The sequence below is a fragment of the Dipodomys merriami genome, unplaced genomic scaffold (assembly GCF_024711535.1).
Source record: "Dipodomys merriami isolate MVZ:Mamm:240054 unplaced genomic scaffold, mDipMer1.0.p SCAF_249, whole genome shotgun sequence".
NCBI lineage: Eukaryota > Metazoa > Chordata > Mammalia > Rodentia > Heteromyidae > Dipodomys > Dipodomys merriami.
This window is the reverse complement of record NW_027203926.1, coordinates 1,513,812-1,527,155: the sequence shown is the minus strand read 5'-3', so window position 1 is coordinate 1,527,155 and position 13,344 is coordinate 1,513,812. Positions and strand designations below refer to the sequence as shown.

General features: G+C 40.4%; 1 protein-coding gene across 1 annotated transcript in view; it reads right to left on the bottom strand.

Annotated features, from left to right (window-relative positions):
- The window catches only part of LOC138836122 (ectonucleoside triphosphate diphosphohydrolase 1-like), a 96,065-nt gene extending 82,856 nt beyond the window's left edge, over positions 1-13,209 (bottom strand). The window contains exon 1 of the mRNA XM_070034643.1: positions 13,118-13,209. Within this exon, the coding sequence (XP_069890744.1) occupies positions 13,118-13,142 (25 nt within the window). The 5' untranslated portion in view covers positions 13,143-13,209. The remainder of the gene's footprint in view (positions 1-13,117) is intronic.
- Between the last annotated feature and the right edge of the window lie 135 nt (positions 13,210-13,344).

The window sequence follows — 13,344 nt, the reverse complement described above, 5'->3', positions numbered from 1 at the left end:
CAAAGGCCAAATACCCTCTTTAAAGGTATAACCCAGTGGTCTCCTTTCTCTAGCTGAGACCCACCTCCTAACATTACTAGAACCTCCCAAAATAGTACCCAGGACAAAGCATCCAACACATGAATCTGTAGGGGACACTTCATATTCAAACTATATCAAATAGGTAACTTTAGGAAATAATGATTATCAATATTGGTTCATTAATTTAATCAAATATACTATATTAATGTAAATAAGATCCTATCATACATCTTACATAATGTAACTATTCTTTAAATTGAAAAGTATTCTAAAATTAAGTTTATTTAAAATACATTAAATTTAACAATGTATAGATGTTTAAATGCAGCTGTCATGCTGAATCTCCTTGCTAAAGCACATGTTTATTAAAGTAACTGTTACAAAATAACATATTACAAATGCTTTTCCAAAAGCGTTTGATACACATGATTTCTTGTTCAAACATAGAGCATTATATCCATTTTCAGCAAAGCAAAGTTAACTTGGGCTGTGTGCCAAGGCAGACAAACAGCCTTACTTATGCTCAATGTGATAGTAGTATTCAAATCTTTCCATCCATGACACACAATATTCCCATTGGTGGGAGGGGTGCGGAAGTAGTCTCTCAAGTTGATTCTACACTGGTTCAAAAACTTTCCAAATGAGTGTGTCAGGGGAGAAATGAGAAATTCTGGGGCCAGGGAGGGCAGGAAAGGAGTAGATGCTGGTTCCAGCACTTTAAAAAAAATTAAAAACATAATAAAAGGAAGGAAAAGGCCTAGGCTTCTACAGACAGGACCACCCTTTTATGGGAACACTGCCAAGGGAACTTAAAAGTAGCTCTGAGAGAGAGGAGATGGTATTATAGAAAATGTACCACACTAGCTAACTCTTATTAAGCCCCCCCTTCCCCACCCCCACCAGGATTATACATTCCAAGCAGTCAAGATTCCATAAATCTTTGTCTTCTAGGCCACTACTGTTCTTAAAAGGCCAGAAAGTTTTAAAGGACAAACAGCTTGCCTCTAGGGTCATGCTGATTCAAAAGACCACTGTAGCTCAGCTTGCAGCAGGAAGCTATTGTATTATTGTGGGTGTCTCCACCTTTGCAGAGCTCAGCTAGAGGTGACAAAGCATTGAGACAATGACAAAACTAGCCAACTTTTCTCTTTTACATTAGGTTGTTGGTACCGATCTTGTGACCTTCCTCAAATTTCCATAAGGAAAACTAAATGTAAGTCAGATCTGACCCTTTTGGCTAACCAATCAAAAGAGCCAGGAAGTCATGATGACTTCATCATGACCTGAAATTGACTAAATTAGGCTGATAAGTTGAAATTTATATTTTTTAATCTATCAATCACTTCTCCAGGGCTAGAGGTCAGAACACAAATTCTTAGGCACTTCTGGCCCTTGTGTGCACAGGTAAAGTGAGTTCTAACAAGCTGAGGGCTGGCCAGATTACAAGAAGAGCAAGAACACATCAAGGAGCAAGGTTTACAGAACTAATAAAGAGCTGTAATAAGCTGTGGGTCACTACAAATCTGCTATAGATAGATCTGTAACTAACAAAATATTGATGATATTCTTTTTACTACAATGTACATACATGTGCACTTCATGTATGAACATGAAAGAGGACTCATAAGAATTCTTCTCTAGGATGGGTTAGGAGCAATGGGTATTGTCAGACACCTTGTATTCATATACTGTTTTGTAGAATGGGAACTTCTTTGTACAACTACTTAAAGATAATAATAATAAAAATGTTAAAGAAGTCTTCTCTGAAGGAGCAACATGGAGGGGAAATGGTTGCAGAAGTGGGATTATGAACCTTTTCTTCACATATTTTATATTATTTCTACTAAATATCAAACATCCTAACAAAAATTTAGGAGAAAATGTTAGAAAAGTACATATTTTCAAGTAGAACTTTTTAGCACATGAATTGGTCACATAAATGTCTCAAAAATTTGAAATTTTCTAGTCCACTCCAAACTATGTGACAATTTCTATCGTTAAATGGTCATCAGTCAGCATATGGGGAGGGGAGGCGTTGTGAAGGACTGTGCCTCAACAGCAAGCCCTATTGCCTACGGTGGAACATTTCTAAAACACCAAGCAGCTTTCCGCTCTAAAATACTACCACTAGGACAAGACCACAGGACAGTCAAGGGTTCCCACTAGACATGACACCACCAACCTCCTCCCCTCTCCAATATCCCAGAAATTCTGCTCTTTCCTGACCCTCAAGGGTACTCTTTATTCTTTCCTATTAACTTCATATTTTATTCAATTTGAACAGTAAGCCACGACTCACAATAATTAACAAATTACCAAAGTAGCCTGTCACTCACTGTTATAATTTCTTCTCACCCAAAAGTTTCCTTCACTTCTCAGCCTATCCTATATTTCCAAGCTGACTTGAAGTTCCAGAAGGGAAGGCCTGTTTAATATTCATCTAAACAAGGAATTTTTAACCAATGCACTTGAGGACGTAAAGCCATCTTAGCAGTTCTTTATTTTGTTGATACATAAAAAGAAAACATTTGGAATCTTTAGCTCCCATTTCCTGCATGGGGAGCAGGAATATTTCTCTTTTTCTATTTCTCCTTACTTTAACCCTATTATACTAAAATAAATCCTTGCTAAAACTTCACACAAAAAAATAGGAAAGACTTTTTATTTCTGCTACAACTCAGTATAAGTACTGTCATAGCAATGCCTAAAATGATAAATGAAGCATATCAAGCAGCCTAGAGTCTGGTGCTCATGCCTGTAACCCTAACTACTCAGAGATCTTGAGGATCGCAGTTCAAAGTCAGCCTAGTCAGAAAAGTTCATGAGACTCTTATCTCCAATTAAAAACACCAACCAAACAAAAAAAATAACAGAAAATGGAGCTCAAGTGGTAGAGCACTAGCCTACCACTAGGAGGAGGAGAAGGAGAGGGGAGGGAAGAGGAGGAGGAGGAGGAAGAGGAGGAGGAGGAGGAGGAGGAGGAGGAGGAGGAGGAGGAGGAGGAGGAGGAGGAGGAGGAGGAGATAATGATCTGAGCATCTAGGTTGGAAGCCAGTCCATGCAGATAAATCTGAGAGATACTTTCCTCCAATTAATGAATAAAAGGCCAGAAGTGGAAGAGTGGCTCCAGTAATAGAGCACCAGCAAAAAAATCAAGTAAGCAAGAGTGCCACAGTACACACACAGATACACACAGAGAGAAGTGGGAGTTGATTCATCATATCTGTACTGCAGAGAACTTGAAGGAAGTGCAGAATCAGGGCCAGAATAGATTTTTGCTAACAGCAAGAATCCTGAGGAGCAATCCATAGCAATTCTAGTGATTTTGATGCCATCAGGTGGCAATTACATTATGATCATTGCTGGCCTAAATTGTTTTGTTTTCAAATATTTCATTATCTCACAGTATGTCTCAAAGACTTTCAAAATTTGAAGTAGCTTTCTGTGGCTAAAAGAATAATTCATTATTTTTCTTACTCTCATCTTTTAAACTAGAAGATCTAATATTTAGCCATCTGATATATCTTAATTTCCCTTAAATTCTCTGTAGACCTTAATTTCCCAACAAATCAATAAACTTCCATTTTCTTTCCTTTAAGACCCTGCCCTTGTTATGTTCTTTTTTTTTTTCTTCAAGAGGCAATGACCTGCAGGTCTTTATTCTAGAACATGAAGGGTGCCCTTGTTATTTTCATCAGCACCAAGCTCATGACTACGAAATACTGGAAGAGATGTGGGTAAATGAAACTGAGCACAAAAGAAGGCCAGCACAGAATGCAGATCACACTGAGTACAACAGGGGCTCGGTCTTGACAGAGACCTCTGGAAGATGGCATAGAATACAGTTCATAGATGTCCCAACACAAGGAAGCAGAAGTGGAGGAATTTATCCACCAATCCCTGTACATCACTGGATGAGAGATGCATTCCTTGAAAATAGCAACTCTCTGGTCTCTCTTGCTTACCCTGTGCATGGGCTGGACATGTTTCTACAGCTAGTACAAGTCCTTAGGAAGAGAGTGGCAAGTGTCTTTGAAAAACAGAACTACTATCATGCATAAGGAATGCATGGGACATCATCTCCTCAAGCCCTTTAACCTCCTGCTGAACCTGAACCAGAAACCCACAATGAACTATTAACACTGTGGCAAGCCTCTCAGGACAGAACAGGATAGAGAAGGGTGGACGATAAACAAAAATATCCAGCGCACCCGCCTTCACACATTTCCAAGCTTAGTATTTAAATTCCCTAAAAGCAGTCTGACTATAAAAATATTATCCTATATTCTTATTTTAATCTAAAAATCAAGGAAGTTGGAAAATTCCTTGGAAAAGTTAACCTAGCATCAAAGAAGTTGAAAGAGAAGGAGAAAAAAAAAGTCGAAAGAGAAATTCTAAATGAGAGGAGACTTGTATTCTAGTTTTGATTATGATAATTACTAATGTTGCCACTTTAGGTAAGTCCTCAGCAGGAGAAGCTGAGAAAGCAGGCTCCTTTATAAGGCTGTTTTCTCACTCTACTGACAGAAAGAAACGATTGTCAACTGGGCATAATAACAAGACCAAGACTGAGGCAGGAGGTCTAAAAAGTATAATGAGACCAGGTCTCAAAAAAAAAAAAAAACCCGACAAGCAACCAAACACCAAAAAACAAACAAGCAAACTAACAAACAAAAAAAAGCTTTTGTTGAAATAAAAAGAAAATGGAAGTACTGTGATGCTGTGTAATTACAAAGGTTGTTCGGGGGTAAGGAATTAATATATTGTCATAGATAAGAACTCTCATTTTAGCTGGGCACTGGTGGCTGAGATCTGAGGATCATGGTTCAAAGCTAGCCCCGGCAGGAAAGTCTTTGGGACTTTTATCTCCAATTAACCACCAGAAAACTGGAAATGGCGCTGTGGCTCAAGTGGTAGAGCACTAGCCTTGAGCTGAAGAGCTCAGGAACAGTGCCCAGGCCCTGAGTTCAAGCCTTATGACTGACCAAAAAAAAAAAAAAAAATCCCCCTCAGTATAAAAAATCCCCCTCAGGGCTGGGAAGGTGGCTCAGTGGTAGAGCACTTGCCTTGCAATGCATGAGGCCCTGGGTTCGATTCCTCAGCACCACATAAGCAGAAAAAGCCAGAAGTGGCCCTGTGACTCAAGTGGTAGAGCGCTAGCCTTGAGCTAAAGAGCTGAGGGACAGTGCCAAGGCCCAGAGTTCAGGCCCCACAACCGGCAAAAAAAAAAAAAAAAAAATCCCCCTCAGTATAAAAGCATTCATTTGGCTGCCTTAATACTTTTCAAAATGGAATTTTAAGGGAGGGGAGATTGATTGTTTCAAAGTGTATCCCTACTAGGAAAACAGCATGTATTATTCTTATCCATTCAACAAAAATTACAAGAAGGTGGGAAACTTAAGAGCCATTAAGGATACAAAACAAGAAATTTCTTAAGAGTGAACATAAAGCTGCCATTCTTATGGCTGGCAATAAGAATGCTATTGTTTCAAAGTTTTGCAGTGGGTGGGAACAGGAAGATTTAAAATTGTAGGGCAGGAAAAGACTTTGCCCTTTTCCTTAAAGCAAGTCTACTAGATTTTGGTTGCTTTTGAGCTGTTATCTCTTTTACACAACTACTGCAACACCTAATTATCACACCATCTTGAGGAAACAGACACTGCCCTCTTAAACTCTGATAAGAAGCACAATATGCAGCAGCTCAGGACTGTCCGTGCTAGGAGACAAAGTTTCCATTAATTTTACAAGAAACTACTTCTTGAAAAATCTCATGGCATATGCCTGTAATCCCAGCACTTGGGGAGGTTATAGGCAGGAAGATCCTGAATTGAAGTCCAGTCGAGGCTATGTAAGCAAGACCTTTGTCTCAAAAAACAAAAAACAAAAGAAAACAAAGTACTCTTGAGCAAAAAAAAAAAAAAAAAAAAAAAGCTCTGCCTAAGCCCTGAGTTCAAGCCCCATGACCAAAAAAGAAAAAAAGTATTTCTATGAAAGAAGCCATTTCCCATACAGATATGTCACATAGGTGTTCTTCTGAAGATTACCTGTAAGACTATAACAGGCACTTAAAAACTGCTTTGTACAGGCTGGGAAGGTGGCTCAGTGGTAGAGCGCTTGCCTTGCATGCATGAGGCCCTGGGTTCGATTTCTCAGCACCACATAAGAAAAAAGCCAGAAGTGGCGCTGTGGCTCAAGTGGTAGAGCGCTAGCCTTGAGCTGAAGAGCTGAGGGACAGTGCCCAAAGTTCAGGCCCATGACCAGACCCAAAACAAAAAACTGCCTTTGCTGGAAAACACTGATTCACAAGTTAACTGGAAGGAAGTAGTGTAAATAATTTGACACCCCTGCCTCCATATTACATCTGCTTTGCCTGAGCAGTCATCTTGCCGCCACCCTGGAACTCTCCCAAGGATAGGAATAAACATCTTGTGACAGAAATCAAGCTACTTCCTTCCTCAGGCAGCAATGACTTTCTTACTGTGACCAGGCCCCACCTGACCAATCCTGAGTGATGAGCAACTGGTCACACCTGCAACCACCTCTGACCACACTTGTAACAGGACTGCTTCCTAATTGTTATCTCACTGAAGATCTCTCAGCCTAGCCCAATTCTTCCTCTCTTTATGCCTAAAACTTAGTCTACACCACAAAGATGGTCTGAAATGCTATTCTGCCTCTTCCTTGGCATGGCTTTGCCACATACATAATACATCTTCCTCTGTCCTTCATCATTACTCTTCTCTTTATTTGGTGCATTAGGGCAAGGCCCCAACCTAACATGTAGGGTTTGGAGTTGGACTTCTCACTCAGAAGTCTATAGTTACAGGAATGGCATTTAAAATACTAGAATATCTGATATGTTTAAAGAGAGAGAGGGGCTGGGAAGGTGGCACAGTGGTAGAGAGATTGCCTTGTGTGCATGAGGCCCTGGGTTCGATTCCTCAGCACCATATAAGCAGTAAAAGCCTGAAGTGGTGCTATGGCTCAAGTGGTAGAACACTGGCCTCGGGCTGAAGAACTGAGGGACAGTGCCCAGGCCCAGAGTTCAGGCCTTACAACCAACAACAACAAAAAAATAATAAATCAATAAATATAAAGAGACAAATAGAGCAGTGGTTCATGCCTGTAATCTTAGTACTTTGTAGGTTATAGCAGGAAGACCATAAGTTCAAAGCCAGTTTGCACTATACATCCAGATGGGGAAACAAAGATAAAGATGAACAGAAAGCAGGGGAAGAAGATAAGGGAGAGAAATGAAAAGGGAAAAAATTGAGAATTTAAGTAATATGAAATAAATTCCATGGGTAGGTATTCTTAGGCTAGTGTGTGTGTGTGTGTGTGTGCGTGCGTGCGTGCGTGCGTGCGTGCGTGTGCACGCGCGCGCGCACATGCACCTGTACACAGGCTGGACTTGGGCTTAAGCTCAGGACATGGGTGCTGTTCCTAAGCTTTGTTTGTTCAGGGCTGGCACACTACCACTTGAGCCATAGCTCCATTCTGACTTTTTTGGTGGTTAAATGGGGGTAAGAATCTTATGGACTTTCCTGCCTGGGCTGGCTTCAAACCACAATCTTCAGATCTCAATCTCCTGAGTAGCCAGGATTACAAGTGTGAGCCACTGGCATCAATTAAATGATTACTTTTATTTTCTCAAACTTACTAAAGATTGTTCCAATTCACAATGTGTAAAATAATAATTAACTTCCCCAACAATTTTTTAATTTTACTTAATTTTGCAGAGGATATCTACAGTAATATTCTGATGTTTATATAACTGTCAGTCTGAATATGACAACTTCAAACTGGCTTAGCTTTGGGCACCAGGCTATGAGGCATAGCCCATAGGTAAGCCATTTTATTTCATGTTACTTTTAGGATGCTGCTGTATCAAAATAAAAGTCCAGTTCTTTATTATTTGCTTACTAGTATATTGCATTTTTTGGGGGGGTCCGGTCATGGGGCCTCAACTCTGGGCCTGGGCGCTGTCCCTCAGCTCTTCAGCTCAGGGCTAGCACTCTACCACTTGAGCCACAGCGCCACTTCCGGCTTTTTGCTTATGTGGTGCTGAGGAATCAAACCCAGGGCCTCATACATGCAAGACAAGCGCTCTACCACTGAGCCACCTTCCCAGCCCTATATTGCATTTTTTAATCTATACTTTAACTTCACAGTTGCTTACAAATAGATGACAAAAGTAATACCAACAGATGACAGTTCTAGATTAAAATACTAAAAATGTATAACCTGAGAGAACTACAAATATTGATATTAATGAGTTATAGATATTATTTAGACAATAACTAGTGAGAGATGGATAGAGATATCAGTCTCCTCAAACAGGTTTTGAGTTCTGACAACAGACTGCTGAGTGAAAGGACTCCTTGCATAAGAAATATGTAATAATTAAAATAAACTACCCAAAGGGAATTCCTGCATGACACATGTAAACAAACTCATACTCCTTCCTCAAAATTATCTTTTAGATTTTAATATTGTATATCAAAAGAACTGAGATTCTGTTTGTTGTGCAGGTTCTCAGCTTTAGGTAAACCGAAACAAGATTCAGATAGTCAGAAGAAAATATGGGACATGGTAGGGATAATGATCGTGCTTAATTCAAAGCTCCTTACCCTACACACTCATTCATTGGGTGTAACAACAGCTTTAGCCCCTAGAATAACCATATACTGCTCATTGCCCATCCCAGTGTAGACTCCCAGACTCTGTACAGCAGCACCAGCTTCATTCTGTTCACAGTTCACAGTATATGTCTATCAGTATAACTTCAGCTGCTGTATCCTTCAGTGACAGCACACTGTCCAAAAGTAGTATCATCCCACTGCACCCTGTCTGTCCTTCAGTGGTATCTATTTATACCCCCTCTAGACAAAAGTAGCATCTGAACAAGGATGATCACAGAAAGCTGCACATGCACACTTAGTCTCAAGGCTACAAACAGAGTTATCAAAGACAGCATTTGCTTGAAGCAAAATTATGTAGATATGCTGAACCAGCTGAGTCCTAGTCCTTGGGAAGTACAGGCTCAAAGCCCTCTAGAAGCTATGGTAAAGAAAGGCTGACTTAGTCCATTTATCCTACACTGTATTACAAAGATTCCTACTAACACAAAGTGATAACACAAGTAATATTTCATTTAACTATAACAAGGGGAAAAAGGAAGATTAAAAACTATTATTAAAAGTTCTTTTGTTCTGGTCCTGGGGCTAGAACTCAGGGCCTGGGCATTATTACTGAGCTTTTATCTTCAAGGCTAGTGCTTTATCACTTGAACCACAGTTCCACTTCTGGCTTTTTGCTGGCTAATTGGAGCTAAGTCTCATAGACTTTCTTGCCCAGGCAGGCTTTGAACTGTGATCCTCAAATCTCAGCCTCCTAAGTAGCTAGGATTATAGGTGTGAGCCACCAGCACCCAGCTTCTAAAAAACATTTAGGTATTAAAATTGGAAACTTTGGAGGGGGGGTAATTGGGTTTTAAACCCAAAAGCCTTGTTGCTCAGCTAGTGCTCTTCCACTTATATATGCCTCTAGACCTGCCTTTTGCTGGTTATTTTGAGATGAAATCTCACATAATATTCTACCTGGGCTGACTTCAAACTATAATCTTTGGTCTTAGCCTCTTAAGTTGCTAGGAATACGGTGCAAGCCACTGGTTCCCCATCTTGGAAATTTTTAAGCAGTCCTGAGGATCAAAATCAGGGCCTTGCACATGTTGGCAAGTACTCTACCAGTGAGACTGATCCCCAGCTCTTTAAAGTACTAAAATTAAAAAAAAAAATCAAGGTGCTAGGAAGGTGGCTCAGTGGTAGAGTGCTTGCCTTGCATGCCTGAGGCCCTGGGTTCAATTCCTCAGCACCACATAAGTAAAAAGAAAAAAGCTGGAAGTGGCACTGTGGCCCAGGCCCAGACCCCATGACCGGACCCCCCCCCCAAAAAAAAAATCAAAACTAGCTCAGTGCTGGCAGGGATGCAGAGAAAGAGGAACTCTATTGCATTGCTGGTGGGAATGTATACTAATACAACCATTTTGGAAAGCAGTCTGGAGGTACCTCAGAAAACTAAATAGAGACCTCCCCTATGACCCAGCCATACCACTTCTAGGTATCTACCCTGAGCAACAGGAACCAGGATACACATGCACCTCCTGTTCACTGCAGCACTGTTCACAATAGCCAAGACACGGAAACAACCCAGATGTGCCACTACAGATGAATGGATCCAAAAATTATGGTACCTATATACAATGGAATATTATGCAGTTATCAGAAAGGAGAAAATAATGGCATTTGCAAGGAAATGGATGGAACAAATTATTTTGAATGAGGTAAGCCAAGATCAGAGAGACAAATGGCACATGGTCTCCCTGATACATGGATGTTAAATTCAAAAATGCAAGGAGAGCTGGGCACTGGTGGCTCATGCCTGTAATCCTAGCTACTCAGGAGGCTAAGATCTGAGGATCCAGGTTCAAAGCCAGCCCAGGCAGGAAAGTCTGAGACTCTTATCTCCAATTAACCACCAGAAAACCAGAAGTGGCGCTGTGGCTCTAGTGGTAGAGCGCTTGCCTTGAGCTGAAGAGCTGAGTGACAGGGCTCAGGCCCACAGTTCAAACCCCCCCCCCACGAGTGACAAAAATAAAAATAAAAATGCAAGGAGATATGACAAAGTAAACAGTACTCAAGAAACAAAGGACCTCTACTTAATTTGTAGTATTATTTCTAAATGACTCCATGTTCTTGACCACACACACACACACACACACACACACACACACACATACACTATATATATATAGCAGCAATGGGAGGGAGGGAATGAAAGGGAAAGAGGGAACAGCTGACACTAAGCAAAAGGAAAGAAATGTACATATCACCCAATGTGGAAGAAATAGTTGTATTGTCAAAGATCATAGACTTCAGAAACTTTATAGACCATGATAATGGCAATTTGCCTTGTGAAGGTTAAAATGTGTTTGTGATCTTAACTAAGTATCACTCTCCCACAATACTATGAAATTTATGTAATCTCAATAAAATTATTTTTAGAAAAAGTAGCTCAGGTAGTTCTGAAATATTACTTCCTTGTCACTCAATCCTAAATTACTTAATTAGCCGCTTTTTTTTTTTTTGCCGGTCCTGGGGTTTGAACTCAGGGGGCCTGGGCATTGTCCTTGAGTCTCTCTGTGCTCATGGCTAGTGCTCTACCACTTGAGTCACAGTGCCACTTCTAGCTTTTTCTGTTATGTGGTGCTAAGGAATCGAACCAGGGCTTCATGCATGGGAGGCAAGCATTATAAATTTTGAAATATGAAATAGTCTCTGATCAGATGTACATATTCTATAGAAAGAACTGTAATTCTGACATAAAATAAACTATTCATAAAAGTTAAATCTAGAGTTCGACAAAAAAAATCTATAATACACTTCCTAAATGTTTAATATAACATCTAATATGTCTTGGGAACTGTTCTGGGAAAGGGAATACATTAGTGAACAAAATTAGTAAACAAAACTTTCTGCTTTACATAGCTTTTATTCTAGTAAATGTAAATATATACAATTTGAATTATCTGTTTTGTCCTTTTAAAATCTAAACAAATTACTATTAGGTAGAAGAAAGTTTTAAAACCAAACCAAAATATGTTTATGTTTCATATCAGCAATCTATTATTCAATCACATAATTTGAGAAACTTATAATACAAAGATACACTAGCTAATAAGTTACAAATATTAGCAAATCAAGATCTTTCCAGAGAATATGAGCAAGTTCAGGTGTCTTAAAATGTCTGCCTAGGGCTGGGAAGATGGCTCAGTGGTAGAGCGCTTGCCTTGCATGCCTGAGGCCCTGGGTTCGATTCCTCAGCACCACATAAGCAAAAAGAAAAAAGCCGGAAGTGGCGCTGTGGCTCAAGTGGTAGAGCGCTAGCCTTGAGCTGAAGAGCTGAGGGACAGCACCCAGGCCCAGAGTTCAGGCCCCACTACCGGACCCAAAAAAAAAAAAAAAATGTCTGCCTAACCCGGGTGCTGGTGGCTCACACTTGTAATTCTAGCTACTCAGGAGGCTGAGATCTGAAGGTCCCAGTTCAAAGCCAGTCCAGGCAGGAAAGTCTGAAACTCCTATCTCCAATAAACCACCAGAAAAATAGAAGTGGCGCTGTGGCTCAATTGGTAGAGTGCTTGCCTTGAGCTGAAGCACCCAGGCCCAGAGTTCAAGCCCCATGACCAAAAAAAAGTCTGCCTAAGTGATCTGTCTGGAAAGGGAAACACAGGCTAGATTTTAAATAAGTATACTAGATTTCAGATAATTCTTAACAAATCTTAACTCATATTCCCAAACCAAAGAACTGAAATTATGCAGATGTTAGAACTGTGGAGACAAGAAAGCATTAGGCATAACAGAAATGATATTTTAATTATCTAGGATCCTAAAGTCCAATACCACAGGTACTAGCCACCTATGATTAGTTAACTCTGAATTAACTAAAAATGCAGCTCCTCAGTCACAGCAAGCAACTGTGCAATAGCTTGTGGCTACTACATTGGATAGTACAGCTATAAAAAGTTTTCTACATAGCAGAAAATTCAATTGGACAGCACTGTCCTAGAGAATCAAAAAAGAGGTAAATCACATCTGGAAAAACCCCACAAAAAACAGAAACGCTAAACAGTGTTGGAAAAAAGGCTTCTAAGGACAAAAAAAAAAAAAAATTATCTCCTGCATCCCAAGGATATTTTCATTCTTGTATCTTTTCTCTCATATCCTAGAAAAATCGATTCCTCTGCTGTTAATTCTTTCTTGCCCTGTTTCCTCACATTCTCCCCAGGCCCCGATTTCCCCATTCCTAACCTCCCTTCTCTCACTATTTTTTCTAGCAAGAAATATGATGTACACGTTGGAGGGTTTTTTTTTTTAATTTAAAAGTCTGAATATTAAAATATAAGGAACGGAGTAAGCATTAGCTCTAATTGCTTCCCGCAAAATAGGCTATTTAGAAGGATACATTTTTAAAGCTTTGCGACTTCCAGCGTATTTCCCTGCCCAGAGATCCTTATCCTTTCATAGAAAGGGTTTCTCACCATAGGAATCCCGGGTGAAAGACATGCAATTCAAGTTCCGGCCTCTGGGGCTCCCCTCTGTGGAAGAAGAGCTCCCTCCGTCCAGAAGGGAAGTCCGCGCGGGACTGAGTTCTGCGGTCGCTCCGCTGAGCCCCTGCTGTCATCTAGTGGCGAGAAGGGACAAGGGCTCCTTCGCCCCAGCAGTTGCCAAGCGACGGAGGCAGTGAGGCGCGGGGGGCCCAAGGAAG